At 35.3% G+C, this 27,089-nt stretch overlaps 1 protein-coding gene across 3 annotated transcripts in view; it reads right to left on the minus strand.

The window, feature by feature from the left end:
• Window positions 1-27,089, minus strand: part of NCAPH (non-SMC condensin I complex subunit H) — a 43,146-nt gene that overhangs the window by 12,928 nt on the left and 3,129 nt on the right. For all 3 annotated transcript variants that reach the window (XM_074287601.1, XM_074287600.1, XM_074287599.1), the window contains exons 3-12: window positions 25,493-25,736; window positions 25,204-25,297; window positions 24,160-24,252; window positions 23,766-23,904; window positions 22,672-22,796; window positions 17,458-17,647; window positions 14,851-14,942; window positions 12,905-13,104; window positions 2,217-2,365; window positions 1,594-1,700 (exon numbers count right to left, since the gene is read on the minus strand). In XM_074287601.1, coding sequence (XP_074143702.1) covers window positions 1,594-1,700; window positions 2,217-2,365; window positions 12,905-13,104; window positions 14,851-14,942; window positions 17,458-17,647; window positions 22,672-22,796; window positions 23,766-23,904; window positions 24,160-24,252; window positions 25,204-25,297; window positions 25,493-25,736 — 1,433 coding nt within the window. The remainder of the gene's footprint in view (window positions 1-1,593; window positions 1,701-2,216; window positions 2,366-12,904; window positions 13,105-14,850; window positions 14,943-17,457; window positions 17,648-22,671; window positions 22,797-23,765; window positions 23,905-24,159; window positions 24,253-25,203; window positions 25,298-25,492; window positions 25,737-27,089) is intronic.

Raw genomic sequence — 27,089 nt, forward strand, 5'->3', positions numbered from 1 at the left:
AAACTGAGGGAACCTCAGCACATTAGTAACATCAGGCCCAGCTAAACTGCTAAGACACAGTCCTGAGTGAAAAGGAGCCGGCACATGCCCAGTGAGTGCAAAAGCAGTAGGGGCAGGGCACAACAGATACTTACAGAGGATGGAATTCTTAATTTGTAGTTCCAGGTCAGAAGGGAGAACTGAACTAAAGAGAGGCACCATCTCCCATTCCCCAGATGGTTACACTAATAACTTCTAATAATAAGTTACACTAATAAGTTCTCATTTTTAAAAATGAGTAGGTAAAGAAGAAAGAACTCAACTATAAAGATTTACTATGGGAATTGAGAAGACCAAAGTTCATCTTCAGAGGAGGACAGTGAAATTTAAAAAAGCCTCTCTTACCCCAAAGAGTAATGTTAAATTACCTGCCCAGAAAGAATTTATAGAACAACTCAAAAAAGATCTTAAAAAAATAAATGAAAGTTTGAGGAAAAACTTAAAAACAAACAAACAAGAAGTTTATGAAAAGAAAGTCACCTACCCAACTAGAAAAAGAGACCCAGAATCTTAAAGAAGACAATTCTTTGAAAATTAGAATTCAGCAAAGGGAAGCCAATAAAGTTATAAGAACCAAGAAATAACAAAACAAAATATGAAGAATGAAAAAATAGAAAAGAATATGAAATATCTTATAAGGAAAGCAACAGATCAAGAAAACATAATATTTGAACTACCTGAAAGATGTGCCCCCAAAAAGAACCTTGACACAATAACAAGAAATAATCAAAGAATATTGTTCTGAAGTGATAGAATAAGAAGGAAAAGTAGAAATAGAAAAAAATCACCACCTCAAAGAGATTCTACAAAGAAAACATGAGAACATTATTGCTAATTTTGAAACCCCTAAATCAAAGAGAAAATTTTTACAAGAAACAAACAAAAAAATCCAACTCAAATAAGCTGAAACTATAGTAATTATACAGGATCCATCAGCAGCTACAATAAAAGATCTTGGGTTCTGGAATATTATATATCAACAATCAAAAGAACTAGATCTATGGCCCAAAATATTATATTCAATAAACTTAAACAAAAAAAAAGTACATTCAGTGAACTCACAGATTTTAAGGATTTTATCTCAACCAAATCTGTTATTCAATTAAGAGAGAAAAATATACATTATATATAAGCTATATTAACATCATTTCAGATGTGTCCTTGTACATATAAAATCATACGTGTGTATGTGTATAGGTATGCATCTAGACGTGTTTGTGCGTGCGTATGTGTGTGTGTAGTCATAAACTTATACTTGACGACAGTGAAAGTCTCCAGATAATAAGAAATTAATTGTTACGAAGCTGCACTCTTCATCAGGTCTCCTTCCCTCTTTAACCATTACCTATTTGTCTCTGCTCTTCACCTAATACCACTCTTGCCCATCTTCTTCCCTATATGTAGGAACCAACTTGATAAAGCTACTATTTTACTTTTTTGAAAACTGGATTTATTGGGCTAATATGGTAAAGCAAAACAAAACCAATCTCATCTCTAAAATAACAAGAAAAAGCACTCAGGAACAGCACAGCTTATAATAAATTCAATACAAACCCTAGTTTTTCGGAAATGTGTATTAAAGTCAATTTCTTCCTCAAAGTTGATTTCAAATACTTTCTTTGTAGTCTTCTTTTTCTTCTCTTGTTGAGAAGTAGGGTCTTCTGCAGAAATGAGCACATAAGACAAACCAATATTATCCCATTTAGTGACCTAAATAGTGGAACTCAGCAAGATGTTTAATGGATTAATACTTTTTCTTTGCTTAAAATTTATCATTCTATTGAGATCAAGAAATCATATGCATCTTATTATCATGGCAATGTTAGGAAAGGTAAACTTTCTCCAAGTCATTTGAGTTCTAAATTTATATTTTGAGAATTTGCCTTGCTACTAAGAACAATTAAAGAATGTAAATTTTAGTCTCTACCTTTGTGGGTAATGAGAAGGGGGGAGGGGGAAGCAGCCTTTGTCCTAATTTACTCTTAAACCCATTTGTAGCTCTACTATTCCTTCATCAAAAGGGGTAATGTAGCATCCTAACTTAGTAGGACATACCAAAAAGCTATGATGATCATCCTTTCCTTTTCTTTACTTGAAATGATGAAGGGCTGGTCAACCCTACTAAAAGGAAGTTGCAGACTGCCTCCTTTCTTAATACCACTACTATAAATACATACGTTTTCGATGGGGTTTGAAGCTCCAGTGGTCAGGACCAGCCCACATAGACATGGTTCTGGGACTGAAATAGGAATATTCTCCAGGCTTCATGGATAAGTGGAGGCACATGGTACCAATGTCTCCGTCTCCAAGGGAAATCACCTCTTGCCTGCAACATATTAAAAAAAAAACAAAAACAAAATCAGAACCTGAGCAAGTTATAGCTTCTATATATAGGCTTCCTCAACATAAAAGGATAATTCTTAAAATAAAATTCCCTCATTAGTACTAAAAATATTCTTCATTTGTATATATTCACAAAGTTATAAAGCACTTTTATGTCTGTTATGTCTCTCTATCCTCATAACAACTCTAGAAGGCAGGCAGAGCAAATAAATTTGTTGCACATAAAATCACTTTGAAAGTATAAAGTGCTACACAAATCAACAATGTTTAAATTTGTTTAAACCTGCATAGTCAGTTATAGAATCAATTAATTTAGAAATGGAAAAGAATCTCATCAATCATCTAGACCAATTCTCTCTATTTACAAATGAAGAAACCAAGTGCCCAGAGAGGTTAAATGGCTTGGTCTAAGATCACAAAGGTTTGGTCAAATAAGGGCAGAAACAGATCTTCTGACTCCCAGCAATGAGCTCTCTTCTACAAAATCAAATGACTCTGGTAGAGCAGAGTAATTTTGCATTTCAAAATACTGATATCTGCTGTGCTCATGCCTTACTTTCATAAAGGTGAGGAAGATGCCTGTCTAACACACCTTAATCTATCCAACACAATTAATTGCCTAATGTGGCTTGCCCATCACTCCCTCCAGCATTACTCTCTGGCTCTTGTCAAATATACTGAAAAGATGACTAAACAGGAAAGATCTTTTACCCCACCTATTCAGTGTACTGAAATAAAGATCTTTGAGCCCATGAATAAGTTGGGCTCACAAGGGTCTCAAAGCATGTTGGAAGTGTGCTACTCTGCTGCCATCTAAAGGTTAAGGTAACAAAGAAGCAATTTTAGAGAAATAATGTTATTAATATTTGAACTATATAAGTAAAATCCCTTTTTGTCCATTCTAGGAGACACACAAATTGTTTTGCTGGTGGAATTATGCTAGGAAAAATGTTTCTAGAAATCTCAGTCCCTATCTACAAGGCCAAGAAGCAATCCCTAACACATCACACTGTTTTGCCCCTTTCTAATTGATTTGTATATCATATATTATAGGTATCCAGGCATGTGCTTTATCCCCACACTGTCAGCATCTTCAGGGCACTGATTATATCTTGTTTAAATTGTCTTCTTCTCAAATCTGGCACAGTCTCTACACAAAGCAGATTTTTAATTGATGTTTATTAAATTGATTTGATTCAAGCCTCTCCCTCCTAGATGGAGGGTGAATGTTGGGATACATGTCATATGCCAACCCCCTTTTTCTGCCTTGCTTAGAATATTTGATCATTTTGTCTTAGTAGGTTTAGAAAATAGATGCTTTTCTCTCACATTTCCGAGATGTTTAAAGCAAAAGCAACAGAAAGAGTCAAGAGTATTCACTCCGTGGATTACTATTTGATGAGAAGATAAAAGAAGAATAAAGTATAGTTCAGTAGAGGCACCATATCAAAAGCCTGGGGCTAGGACTCTGATGAGTTCTGCTCCCAGCAAAGCCTCAGTTTTCTCATCCATAAAGGAAGGGGAACAGACTACTGGTCCTTTCCAGATGAAAAACTGTCAGGACTTTGATGTCTTTCCCAGTCTTCAAATGGTACAAATATAAAGTTATTTTGTTATTGTGCGTTATCTGTACAATCAAATTAAGTAAAATTTGATACAGAATGTGACACTGGGGCCAAAGAAAGCACTTCTTGTGCAGAATGGCAGTAAGCTGGAGAAAGCTGGAGACAAGAAGTCAGAAAATGAAGGCTGCATCCCAGCTCGACCATTAACTACATTGTGTGAACTAGGATAAATTAGTTCATTTCTGGAGTCTGTTTTCTCATCTGTAAAAAGTGACTATATTTCATCAGTTCTGAGGTCATCTTAAAAGTTTATATTTTTTGTTAATTTTTTTTTCTTTGTATAAAACTTGTTTTAACTAGTTTTACATAGCACAATTGCCCTGTGTAATAGCACAATTACAAGGGCTTAGAAACAGTTTTCTCACATCTTTATAAGGGCATTCATTGCAATGGGATCTTGTCATTGCCTCTCAGTCACATAAATGTGAAGAGATTTTATTATTTAATAGTTTTTACTGTTTTCTATTTTTTATTTGAAAAGATGAATGGAAGTAGTTTATTTCTCTAAAACAAATAAATCTCAATCTCCCCCCTCAAACTTTGATTTAAATTGCTTTTACCCTCTTATGTTTTCTGTTTTTCCACAAGTTAGTGGATCAGAGTAGAAAAACATGATTCCCAGAAACTACTACATCCTTCATGGATAATACTCAGTTTTAATGATACAATATTGATAACCTTCATTTTTTAATGTCTGCTACATTTTGGAGTGTATTTAGATTTTACCGCTTTTAAATAAGTAGCTTGTCTATTATTAAAAAAAAAAAAACAACAGAGCTTCCAAGAATAAGGAGTTGCCACTTTCACTGAACTGAGCGCTGATCAGACCATATCTAGAATACCTGTATTCATTTTCAATCATCACTACTGAGGAAGAATATTGATAAACAAGGAAGTGTTCCAAAAAGGAGTAACCCAGATGGTGAAAGGCCTTAAGTTTGTACCATATTAATATCTGAAGGGACTAGGGAAATTTAGCCAGAAGAAAACTGGACTTAGCAGGGATATGCTTATCAAGCTCAAGTAGCTGAAAGGTTGTCACATGGGAGAAGGCTTAGATTTGCTCTATTTGGTCCTAAGGACAAATCCAGAAATAGTAGATAGAAATCGCTAAAAAGCAAATTTAGGTTCCACTTAAGAAAAAACCTATCTAACAATGAGAGTTGCCCCAAAGTGGAATGGGCTGCACTGGGGAAGATGCCTTTCTTTGAGATAAGCTGACCTTTTGTCTGATATGAAATGAGGATTATTTTTCAGCTATGTTTTGAACTAGGTGGCTTCCAAGGTTCCTTTCAACTCTGAAATTCTGTGATTAGTTTAATTTTGATTACCTAAAAGAATTAAATCAAGTAAAATCAAGAATGTGTGAATGATAGGGAGTCAATTGGTCATCATCAGGTATCTATTCATTTTACCACATGGTCTTCTTAAAGATTTGCTCCTGGGGAGCAAGGTCACATAACTACACAAAATGTGATATAAATATCTAGTCTCTAACAGTCTTTTCTCTCATGGAATCAGAAAGCTTGTCAAGCACTTGAACTTGTGATATGTCACAAGTGATCATGTTAAAAATTAATACCTGTGCACATTTCTGAAATAAAATACCGTAAAGCTAAACTTTAATGCATCTAGTTATTGACTCATCTTTGACATTCACAATTTTCCATTTTGGTGCTCCTTTATCTCCTTACCACCTTGTATACAGATTACACTTAAATAATGTTTAAGGAATTCAGATGTGAATTCCTAGAGATTAAGGATGACATTTAAGTACTTCTTTTGTCTGTCACATGTAGTTCAGGACCACATGAAGTTAGGTGTTTAATAATTTTTTGTGATAACATATATGATGATCCCCCTTTTAGGACTAAGTGTTCACTTCCCACCTATAGTTCTTCCTGGTTTGAACTCTACGGAACATGGCACTCCCATACAAGGGTCCACACCATCTCCCCAACCTTTCAAGCTTCCATTCTATGTTTTTCCTTCTTAGATGGAAAGGTTCTAGAGAGCAAGAGCCTTTTGTTTCTTATGTGTATCTTCATCAAAAACACAGAAAAAAGGTCCCTGCCCTAGCATATTACCTGACATATAATTTAATAATCATATTAAATTTGTACCATATTAATATCTGAAGGGACTAGGGAAATTTAGCCAGGAGAAAACATTTAATAAATGTTTATAGAATTAAATTAGGAAACACTTCTTTTTAAATAGTTTTCAGTGGAGAATATCTTAACTTTTGAAGAAAGCCTGACATAGAGTTTGAGATATGAGAATAAAGGGCAGAATATATCAACTCTCTTAGAAAATTATATTCTGCCCACCCTTTTATAAACACATTCCAGGCATTCCAGAGTGCCTTCTTCCCTCCCCCTTCCTTCTTTGTCTTCCTATTCCTCTTCCCCTAGGGTTAAACAGAAAACCATGCCATCTGTGATAAAATATTTTAGGTCCCTCTTCATTTCCTAGCTTAAGCCCAGTGTTTTACTCTATTTAAATATTCGTTCTGATACTGTTTTGTTTTGTTTTTTAACAGTCACTGTTTTATTTACTATATAGTAAAGTATAGTAAAGGGATGAGCTTCATCTCCAGGAGTAGAAACATTCAAGTTAGGGTATAGACCAAATGAGCACCAAAAGCCTTAAAGCAAATTTTTCATGCTATGAAATGGTTTGAGTAATCTACTCCTGACCTACCAAGTTCTGCCACTTCCAGATGAGTAAAAAAAAAAAACAAAAAAAAACCCGATATGTTTCTTAACCACTCATTTCTATTGCCACTTTTCAAAAATCCTTCTGGGTATCAGAAAGCACCTTGCCAACTCCCTTCTGCCCCAGAGCCTAAGTGTTACTCCAGTAGTGTAACATAAGGGACACTAGGCTTAAGAACAAAAAACTTAGGTTCAAATTCTGGCTTCCACCCTGGTACTGTGACAATATGCTGGTGAGTAACAATTTCTGATTCTCAGTTTTTTTCATTGATAAAATGAAGGAAACAATACTTGGACTGTCTTTGTCACAAAGACATTATAGAAATGCTTTGTAAATACAAATATGAACTTTATTATAACTAAAATTAGAATTGCCCTTCAATATCATCAAAGGAACTGGACTTATTAATCAGTATCAAGGTGCTTTCAAAAATCATAAACTGCTAATGCTTATCTAATTTACATTTCTATAGCATTTTATAGTTTACAAAGCATTTTCCTCAAAAAACCTTGTAAGGGGGAGACTGTGGACTTCAGTTGCCTTATTCAAGAGAGTTAAATTAGGTGATTCCTAAGGTCCTGCTCACTTTTAACATTTAGTGATTTTATGTAAAATGCTGGAGAAAAAGGCTTAGCTTCATTGCACGCATTACCCATGATTATAAAGTTCACTTCCCTGAGTTCTGCAACAGAACTCTTATTTCAACTAAGTAAGGTACAGATAAAACAAAGGTGGAAGAGGAAAATTCTGCTGGATATGCAGACACACCAATGTTCCTAAACTCCTATGAAATAAAGTCAAAATAATTGGTCAGGAGCAGTACTACTACTAGAACCATCTCCCAAAGAGACTAAAGGGGGGAAAAGGAAACATAGGAACAAAAATATTTGCAATAATCCTTTTTGTTAGTGGCAAAGTACTGGAAACTCATAGCTGAATAAATTATGATATATGCATATAATATAATACTATTGTCCTATAAGAAATGATGAAAAGGACAGTTTCAAAGAAACTTGAGAAAACTCATGAACTAATGAATGTAATGAGCAGAACCAAGAGAACAATTTATAAAATAACAATATTATAAAAACAAGCAATTTTGAAAGATTTAATAACTGTGAGCAATCTAATGACTAACTGATTCCAGAGAACCCATGATGAAACACACCATTCATCCCTTAAAAGAGGTTAAGGAATTCAGAGTGAGATAGAAACATATATTTTGAACATAAATCACGTGGGAATTTGTTTGCTTTACCAAGACTATTTGTTACAAAGGTTTTGTTTTTCTTTTCTTTTTCCCAATAAAGGAGAAAAAAAAGATTTGCTAATTGAAAAAAAATTATGTTTCAAAAAAAATTGGTCAGTGAAGGAATCAAATTTAAGACTTTACACTCATTAGCACCATAACCACCACCTGAGCTAACTAGGAACTTTAACTATTATTGGCCATTCAAGTTTTTTCAATAGAGGAATGACATGGTCATTTAGGAAAATCACTTAGGCAACTGTGAGAGGAAATAGTGTGAAGCAGAGAGACAAATCAAGAGGCTACTACAATGATCTTGGTATGAGAACCTCGGTATGTCCGAGGAGAGAAGCTATCTAAACGGAGAGAAGAAGGCAGATGCAAAAGACTGAGGAAGTAGAAATCACACGATTTTACACTAAGTGAGCCCCAGAGAGATTGAAACCCTAGGTCACCCTTTAAAACATCCTACCACCATTTTTTAGGTGGCACTATAGGAAGTTCATAAAGAATGCTAAGTGGGTCCATTACAAAATGATGCTATCTAGCCTCAACTGAATCCTATCCTCCCTGGTTCTTTGCCTGGAGCAGAGTCTCTTCAAATTTCAGCCTGAAAAAAAAAGAAAGTTTTAAAAAAAAAATCTCAGCCTATTGAAATCTTTATTTTCTTTCAAGATAAAGCTTATTGTGATACATCTTCCTTGAAATTTTCCCTGATCCCACCTATTGAAAGTAGTATTTCCTTGATTATATTTCTTAGGGTATTTTTGTCTAGATCCTTTCTTTGTCCTTATTGAATTCTACCCTGTATCATATTTATGTGATTATGTTTTTTACTTGATCATACCCAACTCAACTATAAACTTCTGAAGAGTAGGAACTATATAGTTTTCATTTCTGTATCCTCAGTGACCACTATTTGGATTCCATTCATTTCAATTCAAATCAACAAATATTTATTAAGTACCAGATAGTACATTAGATGCTAAGAATACAAAAATAAAAATTACTTGTCCTTCAGGAACTTATACTTTGTTAGGGGCCAAATAATTGGTAAGGATCCAAAAGTAAACAAACAAAAAAACACCTTAAAGAGATTAAAAACAACAAACAACTTGGAAAGTCCATTAGATAAAAGATAAAAATAGTGTAAATATTCAACAATTCATAGGAAGAAATAAAGGGCACTGGAAATAACATTACGTCCTTAGATATCTACATCTCAATGAACAAAGTGATAATGAATAATGTGAACTTAAGATTTTCATTAAAAGAGCAAACTAGAATCCACATGGATATCACCAAAATGTGTTGGGATCATGCTCAATAGTGGTAATGAAAGGATATACCTTTTTCCCAAAGAAAAGATTATATAAAAGTGACAAAGTAAAGTACTTCATATCAAAAAGATATAACTATATCTAAGTGGAAATCTACAGACCTGAGGGGAGAAGCATGACAGTATATGCTCTATGGAAAAAAAAAAGAGAGTGAAATGACATTCCAGTATACTAGCCTTTCCAACCTGAGATAAGAGGTAGAAAGAGAATGCTTTCGTGATGCAGATCACAAAATTGCCACAGTGATGCTACTGAAGTGATGTGGGTCAGTTTCAACTAAATAAACTTCTGCTGGAAGTCTTACTCTAATAAAAAGCAAAGTGGTAGATCAATTATTGACATGCCTCATTGATAATTCCATCTTTCAAAAGGAAGCAGAAGCACAGACTGTGGAGTAAAATTCAGAATTTTTGAACCCAGGACAAAAAAACTGGAAAAAGCAGGTACGTGGGGGAGAGGGGGAGAGGGAGTAGAGGGGAGAGAGGAGTGTACATTATGTACAGAGACCCCCAGGGTAGCACATAAAAAATCTCTAGGTTCTGAGGAATATGAAGACAAATAAATAATGATCCCTGCCCTCAAGGATATTACATTCTACTGGAGGATGTAAAACATAGAAACATATGATAATTTGAGGCTAAGAAAAACACTAAGGGGACCCAAGGGCTTCCTTTTGGAGGTGATACATGGATTAAGCCTTGACAAGAAAATAGGGATTCTAAAGGATGAAGGTAAAGAATGAATATTTTTTAAGAATGAAGACAACTTATACAAACTCATGGATGTGGAAGGTAGAATGCTGAGTTTAAGTAACACCATATTTGGCTGAACTAGAGTATGAAGGGAAATTATAATGTGAGACAAACTCTGCCTTTAAATGCCAAGTTTTACTTTACCCTAGAGGTCATAGGGAGCCACTGAAGGTTCTTAATGAAGTGAAGTACATGATCAGATGTAGGAAAATTATTCTGGCAGCTGTGTGAAGGGTGGATCACAGTGAGCAAAGACTGGATATGAGAGTTAAATTGTCCAGATAAACAGCCAAGCAAAGTGTACCCAATATGGTATAAGAGAAAGAATGCTAATTTTCATCACCTTGTAACTAAGTGGAGAGAATGGCAGAAAGGAGAGTATCATAACAAGGGATCTCCCCATTACCTACACCAGCCCAGACACTCATTTCTGCTCCTGGGGAAGCACGATGGAAGAAAAAAAAAGGCCCAGACTCTCCAAGAGGGAAGGGGATGGAAGCTTAAACTGGCAGCACCCTTGCTTCTGATAGGATGGATGGCCTTCTTGTCTGTGCTGTTTCAATCAGATATATCAGAGTGCTACTGCTGCTTCTCAGGTCTTTCATTCCAGACCTCCAATATACTTGGGTGAAGAAGTCCTGGCTATGCTGTGGGGCCTGAATAGGATAGAGCTACAGAAAAGCCAAGGACCCATTAAAGATTACTGCTTGATTGGAATTGACAATAGCCATGGATACCAAGTACTATCAGCCATGTTCTCCAATCTTTTAGATTTTAGAAAATTCAGAGAAATAATAAACATGATCTAATAGCATAAGACAACAACATGGAAGACAATTCAGAAGGGATTCGAAATCATCAAAAGCAAAATTTAAAATGTGAGCAAATGAAGATGAAATGAGAACAGCATCAAAAGATCTATGTGCATATACAGGGAGCTCTCTGAAGAACTCACAACAAGAACAAAAAATGTATTAAAATTAAAAGGAGTACATATAAAAATTTAAGAGATTTTAGTTGACCACAAATTCAACTTCAATGAACAATCTGAAATGGTTGCCAAGAAAATTATTATAGTCTTAGGCTATGTTAATACTAGTGCCCACCCTCTTTTTGTAGTGGAAAGAAACTAGAAACTGAGTGGATGCCCATTAGTTGGGGAATGGCTGAATAAGTTATAATATATGAATGTTATGGAATATTATTGTTCAGCAGGATGATTTCAGAGAGGCCTAAAGAGACTTAGATTAACTAATGAAATGAGCAGAACCAGAAAATCATTATACACAGCAACAACAAGATTATATAAGAATCAATTCTGATGGATGTGGCTCTTTTTAACAATGAGATGATTCAGACCAATTCCAATAGACCTGTGATAGAGAGAGCCATTTATACCCAGAGAGAGAATTGTGGGAATTGAGGGTAGATCACAACAGAGCATTTTCACTCTTTTTGTTGTGGTTTGCTTGAATTTTATCTTCTTTCTGATTTTTCTTAACTTTTTGATCTGATTTTTCTTATGCAGCAATATATGCCTATATTGGATTTAACATATATTTTTACTATGTTCAACATATATTGCATTACATGCCATCTAGGGGAGGAGATGGGGGAAGGGGAGGCAAATGGGAACACAAAGTTTTTCAAGGGTCATTGTTGAAAAACTATCCTTGCATATTTTGAAAATAAAAAACTTCAATTAAAAAAAAATAGTAGTGCTCAAAACAAAAGGGAAGAGGGAAGGGAGAGAAATTACTGGACTTTACACAAGTCATACTATAGCAAGAATATTATATTCACAAGTTGAAATACATGCAGAAAAGATTTTAGAAGAGGTGAAAACTCTCTTCAAAAAACTGAAAAGCAGAGATTAGACTTCTGTGAGGAACAATGAACAGATCTAAGTTTTAGGAAGGTATTTCAACTAAAGAAATTTACTAACAACTAGGATCATCCAAAAATAGAAGAGGCTAGTATGACATTCAAGTCAAATTAACAAACATTTGTTACATGCTTTCTGAAGGCATTAGAGAAAGACACAAAAGTATAGACTATGCCTTCATAGTCTCTCTCTCATGGAATTTAAAAGTCTAGCAGAGAAATTTGATATATATACAAATATTCTTTTTTTTTTTTTTTAGGCTGGGGTTAAGTGACTTGCCCAGGGTCACACAGCTAGGAAGTGTTAAGTGTCTGAGATCAGATTTGAACTCGGGTCCTCCTGAATTCAAGGCTGGTACTCTATCCACTACGCCACCTAGCTGCCCCTTACAAATATTCATAAAAAAAAAAAAAAAACCCACTAGCACACAATGAAAACATAAAAATTTCCCATCTTTCTAAATGTTTAAGCAGATTATTATGTGACTACTTGTCGGAGATGTTATAGAAGAGATTTCTAGTTTGAGTAGAAAGATGAACTGGCTAACCTTTAGGATCCTGTCCATCTCTAAACTAGATTGTCCCACATTCTACTTTTGGTGGTAACTATTCCACTAAAAAGGAACAACTTATGAACTATATCTCATGGATTCCTTTTCCCCTCCTTGATAACAGCTCTATATGCTCACAATTTGTGGTGGAATTGTTATTTATAAGAATGATGATGCCTTTCACAGATAAAAAATTCAAAGCAACTTCCTATCAGTCTATGTTGATCTTACTGAAAGAAAAACAAATTACAAACTAGCAATATCTGAAATATAGCATACAAATTTCCATCAAAATACAGCTAGAATCAAATATCCCCACAGGAAATCTACTAAAAACTGATATGAAAAGCTCACAAAAAAAATTTTCCTTTGCTCTAAAAGTTTGCTTTTTCTTTAATTTTACCTGGAATTTTTGAATTCAGAAGACTTCTGGCAACTTCTGAACTCATGATCCCCTCCTGCTGTTTGATCATGCATGTCTGCATCAAAGTCATCTTCCACAGGCATACCAGCACACTCCTCACTATCACTATCTTCAATCTCGGAATTAACATCAAATACCTGATCACTCTTCTTAAACTTGTCCACCAGAACTGACAAAGACTAAAAAGAACAGAAAGAATATATCAACACTTAGGATTCTTAACCTTTTTTTTGTGTCATGAATCCCTTTGGCAATCTGGTGAAATCCAAGGATCTCTTCTTAGAATACTGTGTTTTGTTGTTTTTTAAATTCATAAGAAAGGATTATGTAATAGATTAACATAGTGAAAATAGGTGTGCAATATTTTCCCATATCCAAGTTTATAGCACCCCCCAAAAAAACTATCCAGAGTCCCCCCCCCAAAAGGTCTATGGATCCCTGGATAACAGCCCATAATCAAAATACTCTAAATCAATATTGACAAGAGAAATGCAGATTATGTATAAAAATATTTTTGTAGTAAGAAAGAATTGTAAACTGAGGGGATGAGGAATTGCTGAACAAGTAGTGGTATATGATTGTGATGGAATATTATGTCCTAAGAAATTATAAGCAGGATGCTTTCAGAAAAACCTGGGAAAGCTTATATAAACTAATACAAAGTGAAGTGAGAATAGAAGAACTTTGTAAACAGTAACAGCAATATTGTATGATGATCAACTGTGAATGACTTAGCTATATAATGATATAAGGTAATTTCAAAGGTCTTGTGATGAAAAATGCTATCCTTATTCAGAAGAAGAAATGATGGAGTCTGAATGTATTTTAAGCATACTTTTTTTTTTACTTTCTTTATTTTTCTTAGATTAGTTGTTTTTTTCTTTTTGGGAGGTGGGGCTAGAAGTGGGTTTTTTAAAACATGGCTAAGATGGAAGTATGGTTGGATGACTGCATATGTATAATCCATATCAAATTGCTTTCCTTCTCAAGGAAGGAGAAGAGGGTAAGAGAGAATATGGAACTTAAAACTTTTTTTAAAATGTCAACTTTTTTTTTTTTTTTTACATGTCATTGAGAAAAAAAACCAATCAAGTGACCGACTCAATCTTCCTTCAACGAGCTAGTAATTATTTGTTCAACACTCTCAGTGGATCTTCTTACTTTTAAATTTTAGTTAAAAGTTCTATTTCTTTACCTACATGTTTTAATTACTCCATTGCTCTCTTCCTACCACTCCTCCCACCCCTACTTCTAAGCCCAGCATTCTTGCCATAAATAAAGAGCTGAGGAAGTTTATAAGGCACAATACAGAATGGAATTGTACTGTTGCCAGGCACATAATGTAGTACATGAAACAGGAATTCAATCCACAAACTACATGTTTTAGGGAAAACAATTTTCCATGGAGACCATTTGTTTTCTTAATTTTAATGAGGAGGCTAAAGGGGCCAAGCTAAAAATAAACAAAGGAAAGCTTTACACATCATGATTTCTCAGGAAACTCTGTGCCAAGGGACACAACCTCAAAGAGCAGGAAATTCCTGAAGCTTACAGAGCAACCTCAGAACACAGAGGCTATTGGGATAATCAGCAATGGAGAGTTAATCCTACTAAGGCTTTACTTAAGTAGGGCTGCCTCACCACCATGAAGCAGAGAAGAAAAGATAATAAGAAACAAATTCCAGAATTCATTTTGTTTTCTAACACAGGGCTGTTTGTATTACCCTTCAGGTTTTTGTTCCTACAAACGTGCCAAAGGAAATATTTTCTCTACAACTGGTTAAGTAAGAATGAGTTTCAGAATTTTTGTTCCCATCTGTCTGAACTAATCTTGGACTGAGAATATGCTGGGCACATTCAACCAAACCACAAATACATGCTCTGGGACTCACCCAGAGCAATTACACCAAAAGTTGACTCTATACCTCAGTAAGAGCATCACTGTCCCACTTAGAAAACTGGAACTCAGCCAGCGAAGGGCAAATCTGGCGCTCCTCCACACACTGCAGCAGGGCAGCTGGCGGGAAGATTACAGAGATTCAAAGTCAGATAAATTACTTTTCTCATCCATTTCAATTCAATGTCAAAATAAAAATGATTCACTCATTATGTCCTGACTGAGAGCATTGTATCAAAGTTATCAACAGAAGTGGCTGAAAGTCAGCTTTGTGTATTTTTAGTCAGCTGGAATTGGTCTTTGCAATGTGCGCATGCCAACACACGTACAATATTTTTTGCAGGGGAGGTTTATGTGCTACTCTCAGAAGGGACTCTCAAGCACTGACTTTTTCCTCCAAATAATAAAGTAAACCCTTCATTGGAGCTAGAGAACCTAAAAGAATGCCTTAGCAATTTGTACCCAATCCTAGAATCTTATTTTTTGGTTTTAAATCATCTAGTTTGCCTACGTAAGAAGGAAATACGACAATATTCATAATTACAAACAAATACTTTGTTTGGATGGTCACACCTTAAAATAGACACAAACAAGAAAAGGCAGGTTGTAGAAACAGGGACTCTGTGTATTAGATAGTTCCCAGGAAAGGGCCAAATGTCATGGCATCATAAATATTATGCATCATGTAAATATGAACCAAGGTCTGGTCTGCAACCCAAGAGCCTGTCTAGTAGATATTTTTCTATAGAATGCCCCAAGCTTATAACCACTACATTCCTAGGACAATGCTGTACTAAAATTAAAGTGTACATTAGGATTTGGACTGTTAAGCCCAGGTGTTCTTTTCCCTACCTCACAAATGCCAGGGGGATAGGGATTTAGAGAAGGGGGTGATTTTCCAGTATGATGGGGAAACAGCAATCAGGGTGATCTTCAGAAGATGTGGGTCACTTCTAGGGTCTCTGCAGGAATTCTGATTGGCAAAAGAGGAGTCCCAAAAAGATTTTAACTAAACTACCCTGGAGATGGTCAAGTCTCATCTCCTCAGAACCTCCTGCACTAACTGGCAAAATATTTATATTTCTGTAAACCTTTTCCTGTATCTCGAGGCCTCTATTATAAGTCCAAATTCTAAAGTTCTAGAGTTATCTGAAGGTTCTGCAGTATGAGTGTGGGAACTACTCCCTAAAAAGCTGAAGAATTCTTCATAAGAATTTTAAGCCCATCCTATTGTTGTGCTTTGAGAGATAATATGCAAAGGCATAGAGATAGAATAAGTATTACTAACCTGAAAAAAACAGTAGAACTTTAAAAAAATTTTTTAAACTTTTTATAGTAGGAAAAAGTTTTTTCCCCCAAGCGAAATTTTGCATTCTTTAGTGCAATGGAAGTGCTCATACTACCTGCTGTTATCACTTATCCATTGTATTTTTCTCTCTTGGAACCTCCCAATAATCTACCTCTTCCACTACTGCTGAGCTTTTGTGATTCCACTTAAAATAATTCCACTAACATCCAGCTCTGTATCTCTCCAGTTATCATGTATAAAACCCATTTAATTTTTATCTTTGAGGGTATAAAAATGTCTCATATTGCACAGATGGATAAGAAGCTTCTCCATAAGTATTCTATAGAGGGCAGAACTTTGGAGAAGTATACTTGAAAGAAGGTATTAACTCAGTGGAACTGATGAGATAATGGTTCTCTAGTTCACTATATCTAGTATGATATAATGATATTATCACTCTAGTTTGATATAATGATATCATCACTCTAGATTGGCTTATACTCAATATACTGTAATGATGTAATTGTAATAGGGTATTTAAGGGCTGAAAGAACTGGGGACAAAGTCAGACTCAGAGGGAGACTGGTTGAGACTGTCAGACTGTCAGACTGCTAGAGGAGACTGTCAGACTGCTAGAGGAGACTGGGTCAAACTATGACAGACACAGACTGTGAAAGAGACAATAACTTTGGACTCTATTCTTGTCCATCCTTATGGTCCTGCTGAGACCAAGGCCCTTCCAGAAGACCCCCCCAGAAAGCTAGCCTGAACATCTGAGTATTCCTTGCTATGCTGAAATGTACTCTTCTTTGTGTTAAGAAATAAACCCATGTTTTGATTAAGCTAGAAATTGCTATGTTCTGAGTATATCTAGACACATACACATATGCACATATCACACATACATACACACACACACACACATAATAAATATATTTATATATTATAAATCCTGGTTTATAATGAAAACTTGTACCAAGTTACAGTGAATAACAAATTATTCCTTGCACACAAATAACAAAAACTACTGATATTTGTGGAGCATTTTATAATCTATAAACACTTTACCATATCCATATCTCATTTGATCCTCACAAATGATAACAGCTGATATTTGTCACTTTAAGATTACAGAATACTTTACATAATAATCTCATTCAAGCCTCACAATAACCCTGTGAGGTCAGTAGGGCAGGTATTTTTTTTATTTTTCAGATGAAGAAAGTAGAATCCAAAGAGTTTAAACAACTTGCCAATGTTAACCTTGAACCCAGGATTTTAATTCCAAGTGCTTGGATCCAATTTTGTTTGGGACTCAAATGCCTTTGTTGGGGTGGTTGTACCTACTTTTAAAATCTGCTACTTCCACTGATCCCAAAGCTGGGAACTTCAGAGGCTCTGCAGTGGAGAGGGGCCGGACATCAGAATGAAAGAGGAGTTCACTCCTGTAGTCAGAACAGTGAAGACTAGAGAGAAATACCCCAGCAGTGCTACACTCATCAAATGAGGCAGCTGTCTTCTGAAACATGGGATCAATCTGAATGCAAATACAAAAGATGTAATGACATGATTAAGAAACAGACAGTGACAAGAAGACAAATAAAATTATAGTAAAACCTCATTCATTTGGAAATCACTCAATTTAAATTGAATTGAAATTCTGAATTTAAGTACTTTGACCACATAATACTGAGAAGATAGGACTCACTGGAAATGACCCTGATGTTAGGAAAGATTGAAGGCAAAAGAAGGGGAAAGCAGGATGAAACAGATAAATAATGTCATGGAAGCAATGAACATGAGCTTGGACAAACTTCAGGGGATAGTGCTATAGAGTGCTATGACCTATAGGGTCTTGAAGAGTTGGACACAACTGAAGTGACCAACAACATATCTGGACAAAGATGGAGTTACAGTTCACCTTAGCACTTTAAAAGAAATGAAACTGCAAACTAATACAGGTAAAATGCTTTCCAAACAAATAGCATTTAAAAAACAAAAATGGGTCTCACAAAATTATTTCTATGTTCAGGCAGATGCCAATAGTAACACTATATAATTTTTCAATCTGATTCTCTCTAATAGATAAGATCTATACAACAAATGCTTTCTCAATTCCCTGTCCAGATAATAACCATGCCATTTTAAAGTAGACTATTATAATATAAGGTCTATGGAACACGTTGTTTCTACATCTAAGACTTCATTCTAACACTTTTTTTTTTTTGCCAATGCTGTTACATTAAATTCTGCAAAATTCTGTAAATCTTCATGAAGAAAAAAAAAAAAAGATACGATACAATACTAGAATAAAATAGGAGCCCAAGTGAGATGTGGAAGATTCAGCAGAGATAAGAATTTAGAAATAAATGAAGAGGAAAAACAATTCTGATGAGGAAAAAAAAAGAGGCAGGGATAGAAAGAAAGAAAATCTTAAAAAATACAGATGCCCAGGGAATCCACTGACCAAAAAGAATTTTTTAAGGTATACACAGAAAAAGAAGCAAGTACAAGTAAAAGAAGATTAATACAAAAGGATGGCAAAATCCTTAAAAAAAAAAAAAAAAAAGTTTCAGAAGAGCTAAAGCTCAAAATGAATGCCTAGAGAAATGAGAAAGCATTAAAATAAAAAAAAAATTAAAAATTAAAAAAAAAGATTTTAAGTTATATTGAATAAAAAAGAAGGGATGACTACTGCTCAAGGTAGAAACCATGTGAAATGAGGGAAAGGAGAACAACTCCACTTATATTTTGCTTCTTTCAAAAAGAATGATCCAGAGTGCCTGTTACAGAGTAAATATTCAGTAAATGTCTATAACTGAAAGAGGCAGAACAAAAAACACTTCAAGAAGAACTACGGGATAGGAAGAGTACCTCCTTGTTCCTAATGAATGTCAGTCACCAGTCCAGACAAACTACATCCCAAGGTACTGAAAGAACAAGTCAATTTGCTTGCTAAAAAACAGGCAGCTATTTGTGAAAGATCTTGGAAAATGAGAGAGGTGCTATAGAATTAGAAGACAAATATTTCAGATCTGAAGAAAGAAGAATTGGGTTTGAATCACAGCTTTGTTACTGACTACTTTGAGCAAAGCATTTATTCTCTCACGTTTCTCCATCTATAAAATGAGGGGATTGGAAAAGATGACTTTCCAAGATCCAGTCTTGCTATAAATGTGTAATCTTGAGATTCCTAAGGCAGATGCAAATGAGTTGAAAGGGGGGGAGGAAAGTGAGGCACAAGAATAGGAAACTGTGGGGAAATAATAGAAATAACTGGAGGAGGGAAGCACAATACACATATTAAATGTCTGGGTTATAAGAGGCTTAAGGCATCAAACATAGAAAGAATAATGACAAATAATGATAATAATGATGATAATAATAGTAATAAAAGACACATATATGGCATTTTTGTCCTTTTAACATACCTAACAGCTATAGCAGTTCAGGTAAGATTGTCCTCATTTGCAAAAATTGATGTCTAGAGAAATTAACTAGTTTATGGAGATACAGCTAGCAAGTGATAGGATTGAAATGTGAACCCAGGTCTCTAGACTATTTAAATCTAGTGGGGTTTTTTCCTAATACAATTTGCTAGAAATGAAAAAGGGAAAGGAAAAGCAAATGTAAGTATTTAAGTGTGAAAGCAAAATGAGAACCAGATCTAATAGCTGGTAGAGGAAAAAGGAGTGAGACAGAGATGGGAATCCAATGTGATGATGAGGATAGTGTTCCTAAATTCCAGGGAACTTCAACATTCCCAGAACTTAGTAACTACTGAGAAAAAGAACTTGAAAACAATGACAGAAGATGCCTTGGCTTCTGGAGATCATCTTTCTATGTCCCATACTACTTTTCCAATTGCCTGTGGTAGCTAAATGTCCCATATCACCTCAAACTCAAACTCATCATCTCCTTCCAATCTCCCAAACCAGCTCCTCCTCCTGACACTCCTATTAATGGTAAAGGCACTTTTTTTTCTCGCCACAGAGAAACTAACTTGTAACAATGGGAATCAAACTTGTCCATCTGTTTTGTTATCAGCACTTGTCAAATGCAGCTACAATTACAGCTATACTTTCATGTAAGGGCCAGGAGATGAGAACTTTACTAGCCTCAGAATCCAAACCTTGAGGCTTCAGTGCAAATTTTAATTAAAGCTGCTGAAGAAGGGCACAGCCAGAAGTGAAGAACTAAGCTTGGAAGGAAGACGTCCTCTTAAAGACCACATCTTTATCTTTATATACTGCTTCTTTCTACAATGAATCTTGCAAGATTCTGGAAAGCAATATCCCTTCGATTATGAGATACCACTCCTAGATGGATTCCACTCCTAGGTGGATTCCACTCCTATGCTAAGGAGGGTAAAGATAAAAAGAAAGGTTCAATACACACCAAAATAAAAGATGTCAGTTCTTTTCATAATATCTATGAATTGGAAGCAAATAAATGCCTGTTTATTGAGGGACAACTAAACAAATTGTGGCATATAAATGGAATAAAACTTTATTCTAAGGTAAGAAAAGAGGAAAATAAAAAATATAGAGAAACATAGGAAGACATATGAACTGACACAAAGTAAACAGAATCAGGAAAACAATATATACAATGATTACAACAACATAAATGAAAAGAATGACAATAAAGAAACTGAACACTAAGTAATTATAACATTCGAGCTTGCCCCAAAGACGATGAAATGCATTTCCCTGCCTTCCTTGCAGAAGGTGGGAGATTAAAAGTGTGGAATGTTGTCAAACTGGTTAAAGACATATTGCTTTAGTTGTGTTGAAATGCTTTTTCTCCCATTTCTTTTGTGTTCTTTGTTCCAAAAAATAGGTCTCCAGGAAAAAGATATACTTGTTGATAAAAACAAAAATTATCAATAAAAAATACTAAAAAAACCCAAATTGCAAGATTTGGAAGAGATAACACAGGAACATTATAAATAATATTCCTTCTGTACCGATGAGGAAACTGAGCCAATCAGTTAAAATGGGTTCTTAGTTTCCTCATTTGCAAAAAAAAAAAGGGAGTTGAACTAGATGAGCTGTAATATTTTTTTAGCTCTAAATCTCTGTTGGATAGAAAAACTTTTAGAAAAACACAAGGCTTAGAAACAAGATAACTGGGTTCTTGTTCCACTTTAGCCACTATGTGACCCAGAAGATCGTGCAGCTTGCCCAAAGTAACAAAAGCAGTACAGTGGCAGCCCCAAGATTATAAACTAGGTCCTTGTCTGACCATAAACTTAGCTTTTTTTATTGCACCATGCTGTCTCCCCAAAACTACTTCCTGAAACCAAACAATTGTCTTTCAATTCCCTTTATTGGTTTCTGTGAGTCCAAACTATTCATTCAAATGACCACTAATTAAAACAAAATAAACAAACCACAAACCTCCAGTTGCAGACACTAGTTGTGTGACCCTGGATAAGTCATTTTACCAATGCTGCCTTACTTTCCTCATATGTAAAATGGGGATGGGAAAGAAGAGAAGGGAATAATCATTTATAGAGAGCCTACTAAGACTAGGCATTGTTCTAAGTACTAAATAAATATCTTATTTGACCCTCAAAACAACCCTGTGGGCAGTAGATGCTATAATCCAGTTGAAGAGACTGGAGTAAACAGGACTTACCTAGAATCACACAGCTAATAAGTGTCTCAGGCTACACTCAAGTCTTCTTGACTTTCTGCCTCGCACTCAACCCATTTAGCTGCCTCTACTAATAGCAACAGCATCAAATTCCCAGGATGGTGGGGAAGACAAAATAAAACAACATTTGCAAAGAGTTTTGCAAACCTTAAAGTGTTATGTAAGTAAATATAAGGTGATTTATAATTATGATTAGTATTATTTGATGAGGAGGCAAACAAGTTGGACGGTTTAAGCCTAAATGCTCTTCCTTTTCCTCCAGAAAAGCTCAGTTTCTTTTCATTTGCTAACTAATTACTATTTAGATTAGGGATCAATGATTTAACTGTCACACAGCCTGACAAAATTTCTGAAATCTACTTATATTCTACAACCAAAATTTCAGAATTCTTTTGGGGAGGGAGGGAGGTGTTTTATATTACAAATAAACACTGTTATGGAAGCAAAATCTAGCCTGTTTAATAAGATGATAATATTTTCAGGACTCATTAGCATTTGAAAATAAAAATTTTAAAATTTAAGTACAAACCTATGTTATATAGCTTGCCATCTTGGAGAGAGGGATGGGGAAGAGGGAGAAAAAATTTGAAACTTTAAAAATGAACGCTAAAAACTATCTTTACATGTAATTAGAAAAAATAAAAACTATTTGTAAATTAAAAAAGAAAACATTTAAGTGCAGAATTTTATATTAATCCTGGATGAAATTTAATCTTATTAGACTTGGCTTATTATTTTAGTCTAATGATATTGTGTTTCTTTATCTAGTTTGCTATCATATACAAATTTGATAAACATCCTATCTATGATCAGACACGCAAGAGGAACAGAGAAAGGAATGAAGTAATCAAAGATCTGACTGGTGATAACAGAGCTAATTTTACACCTCTATTCCCTCACCTCATATTTTCGATCTGCCTCCGAGACATTGATGTTGTTTAGATTCTGTTCAATAGTTTTACCCTGGTGCTTCTTCTTAGGTTTCTGGACTTTTTTGATGGTACCTGGTGTAGCAGTGCTTCCATCTAAAAGAATAAGAGAAAACTGACTCTACAGACAGTAAGCAGATTCACTACAAAGCAGCTAAGTGAGTCAAGGAATTCTAAAGATGCCTCAGTATAAAACAAGGTCTTAGCTGGAATGAGGTTCATCCTAGGTACCAGAACTACCTAATCCACAGTGTACTAACATAAAAACTTAACTACTTTATCTGTTTAGTATTTATCAACATTCTACAGATGAGTTTTTAGTAGTAAACATACTTCCTGACTCAGTGACTAAGGTACTCACTCATTAGTAATAGTATACTCATTGTTAGAAGGGGAATTCCTGTTTCCTGAAAGCTTTCAGTCTGTGCCCTAGAGCTGAGATGACCTGAACAGGTATCAAATGTTCAACATTAACTAAATCCTTTCAAAACCAACTCATGTGTCAGCAAGTCTCAATTAATTAACTAGATGTTTTTTTTTTTAAACTTTATTTTTATTCTGTATATTTCCATATAAACAGTAGACCAGAATAAGAGGGTTACATGAAACTAGAGACCTCTAGTAAATGAAGCTTTGAATGTATTTAAGTATAAAATAGGGTTCAACTTATAGTTTTCAAAGTTGCCCTGCTTAACACTTCTTTCTAAGCACTACATTAATAGTGTTATATACCTTTTGGCATCTTCAGGTTTCTCATTTTTTTAAAGGCATTTGGGCTGGAACTTTCAAAGTTCCTCAAGGTTTAGTGCCTTCTTGTGCTCTTTCCATACTAAATAATTTTAGCATCTGAATATCTTCTTTCTGTACAAGTACCTCAGTCCCTTTGATAACAGAATCTTATCTCTCCTATATTTTAAAATAGGCCACATTTTTTTAAGGAGCTATGTTTGACTTCATTCTGGTACTGAAATCAGTTGGCTTGATAGCACAATTGACTTGACAGAAAACCGCATGGAATAAACTTCTGCTCCCACCTTTCAAGATAGATCACAAACCCCAACCTACCTGCCTCCTGACTGTCTGCTTCCTCTGCAGAAGGAGCATTTTTACCTAGTCCACCAAGCACTCTGTACACATCAGCATGGACAGCATCTACTCGAACAGCATAGATCTTGGTGCTGGCATCCAAGGTTCCAGCAGCTACCTGAAACAAGCAAGAGGTGCATGTGAGAGCATGAAGGAAATGCTACAGGCTACAAACTATTAACTTTCCTGCAAAAAAAAAAAAAGGATGTTTAGGCATGAAGACAAAAAAGGAAAAGCACAGCAAAAAGTATTCCATCCCACTTAAAGTGCTGATTAAAAAATTTGCCCCACTTCAAAAGAGATATGCTTCATATTCCCAGATATGCTTGCTCCTTCAGCTCAAAGGTACAAAAGGTTGATAGGTTCTCCCTACCTTAAAGTTGGTCAGTTCAGAGTCTTTTTCTTGGAGAATTTCAGTCATAAAATCAATTAAGTGCAAACCAAAAGCATTCTTGGTGGTGATTTTCTGAAGAAAAAAAAAAAGAAGAAAATTAGAGAAAAGTTTATTCTGACTCCTAAGTAAGGCCCCAAATAGATGATGCCACCTGAGAAGACTTTTAAGAACAGTTTTTGTCCCTAGGAGCAACGGCACTAGGAAAACTATGAAGTACTTGGAAAAGCTTGATCACATGCACTATCTTCCCACACATAACTGAATAAACGTATCATAGGTAACTGACAGGCAAAACAAGCAACTCATCAGGAAGAGGCTATACTTGCATACTAGAAAAAAATCAATATAAGGAAAATACCTTACGGAATAAAATTATAAAATCATTACTAATCATATACTTTTACAATGAAGTCCTTGTGTGAGTGTGTGTGTGTGTGTGTGTGTGTGTGTGTGTGTGTGTGATGCACGCAAGGCAATTAAGGTTAAATGATTTGCTCAGAATCACACAGCTAATTAAGTGTTAAATGTCAGATCTGAATTCAGATCCTCCTTTCTCTAGGGCTGGTGCTCTATATATACAATGCATCTAGCTGTCCCTACAGAGAAATCTTAAAATTAGTATTACAAATTTGGCTCTAAGTAGTAACAATCACTCCATTTTTTAAAGAAGAAATTAAAGCAAAAAGCACTTGACTAACTTGATCAAAGTCCTGGACAAAAACAAGGCATCAGAGGAGGTTAATCATAGAGAGAAAGATTCTGATGTAGAGAAAATAGTGATAGATATGATATAGCAAAAAGTCTGAAAAGGGAGTTCTAGCTTTGCCATTAAGAAGAATAATTTATTCTGCTGGACTCTCAGTTTCTTTGTCTGAATATGGGAATAATGATAGTGTCCACAAAGTACTTGTAAGGATCAAGTGAGTTAATAGAAACGCATATTTTTCAAAGTATCAGTTTTTATTGCAATTACCTACCATTATTACAGAAGAAAGGGACCCAGATGGGATAGTAGGTACTCACATTTTCAGTTGACAACTTGATGCAGGTGGAATAATGATCTGCAATCTGTGTATTTGTAAATTTTGGGACCAGTAATGATGGAGTATCAGGTTTCCTAAAAAGGTAACACAATTAAGCAGATAGCTAGATATATCCACACCCACACCCACACAACACAATTCCTGTACATGGGTAATCGGAACATACACATTCAGAAATATCTTGGGGATATACAAACATACATAATGATCTCACAGAATAAAAATTCCCCCCCCAAAACATTTGGTGGAAAGCCAAAAATTATACTCACCTAATAGAAGGGGATGTCACTGAACGTGGTGAATCTGTGCTACTGAGCTGTAGATCAACAACTCTGGAGCGCCGTCTTTGCCTTCTCTCCCATTCATCATCATTTTGAGGGAAGTCTTCAAGGATAGGAGTACCAGAAATATTCAGAGGTGGCTGTTTGGATGTGGGGGTCAGGAACACATTTTCAGGTGATGAAATGCTGTTGGGATGACCAGCCGTCTCAAGCCCTGTGCTGCTCATTGTGACTAAATGAGAAAAAACCATGTATTCAGAATATATCTCAAAAACAACATTTAATATCAGCAAGGGTAGTGACTCTCAACAATTTTCATGTGCCAGATCTAAACCACCTTTACTATAAATTACAATTCCACAGGCAGCAAGCTGACTGAATAATCTAAATCAACTGAACATTTTTAAGCACCTATTATATACCAACTACAGTTGGTATACAACTAAGTGGTGGAGATACCAAAAAAAGGAAGCAGTAGCCAGTTCCTGCCATGAGGGAGTTTAAAATCTAATAACACTTGGCAGTAAATACTAAAAAATTGAAACTACTCTCTCCCACAAGCACAGATCAACTTGGCCCATCTAATGGGTTGGGTCAGGAAAGTTCAAACTCAAATCCAGCCTCAGACACTTACTAGTTACCTGATCTTGACCAAGGCACTTAACCTATCTTTCCTCAGTTCTTTTAACTGTAAAATGTAAAACTGTAAAATGGATACCTTCATGTGGCTCTTTTTAACAATGAAATGATCCAACTCAGTTCCAATTGTTCAGTAATGAAGAGAACCAGCTATACCCAATGAAAGAACTATGAGAGATGAGTGTGGACCACAATATAGCATTTCCACTCCTTCTGTTATCGTCTGCTTTTTACCTTCTTTCTAAATCGGATTTTTCCTTTCTTTTTTTTTTCTTTCTGATTATAAAGAACATATGCATGGGTGATTTTTTACATTTTCCCTTGCAAACCACTTCAGTTCCAACTTTTCCTTTCCCTCCCTCCACCCCTTCCCCTAGATGGCAGGCAGTCTTATACATATAAACATGTTAAAGAATATACTAAATATGATATATGTGTACAGATCCGTATAGTTCTCTTGTTGCACAAGAACTGGATTCAGAAGGTAAAAATAACCTGGGAAGAAAAACAAAAATGCAAGTAGTCCACATTCATTTCCCAGTGTTCTTTTTCTGGGTGTAACTGATTCTGCCCATCATTGACCAATTGGAACTGAATTGGATCTTCTCTTTGTTGAGGATATCCATGTTTATCAGAATTGATCATCATATAGTACTGTTGTTGAAGTCTATAATAATCTCCTGGTTCTGCTCATTTTACTTAGCATCAGTTCATGTAAGTCTCTCCAGGCCTTTCTGAAATCATCCTGCTGGTCATTTACAGATAATAATATTCCATAACATTCATATACCATAATTTACCCAACCATTCTCCAATTGATGGGCATCCAATTCATTTTCTAGTTTCTAGCCATTACAAAAAGAGCTGCCACAAACATTTTTGCACATGTGGGTCCTTTCCCTTCTTTAAGATCTCTTTGGGATATAAGCCCAGTAGAAACACTGTT

The sequence above is a fragment of the Sminthopsis crassicaudata genome, chromosome 2 (assembly GCF_048593235.1).
Source record: "Sminthopsis crassicaudata isolate SCR6 chromosome 2, ASM4859323v1, whole genome shotgun sequence".
NCBI lineage: Eukaryota > Metazoa > Chordata > Mammalia > Dasyuromorphia > Dasyuridae > Sminthopsis > Sminthopsis crassicaudata.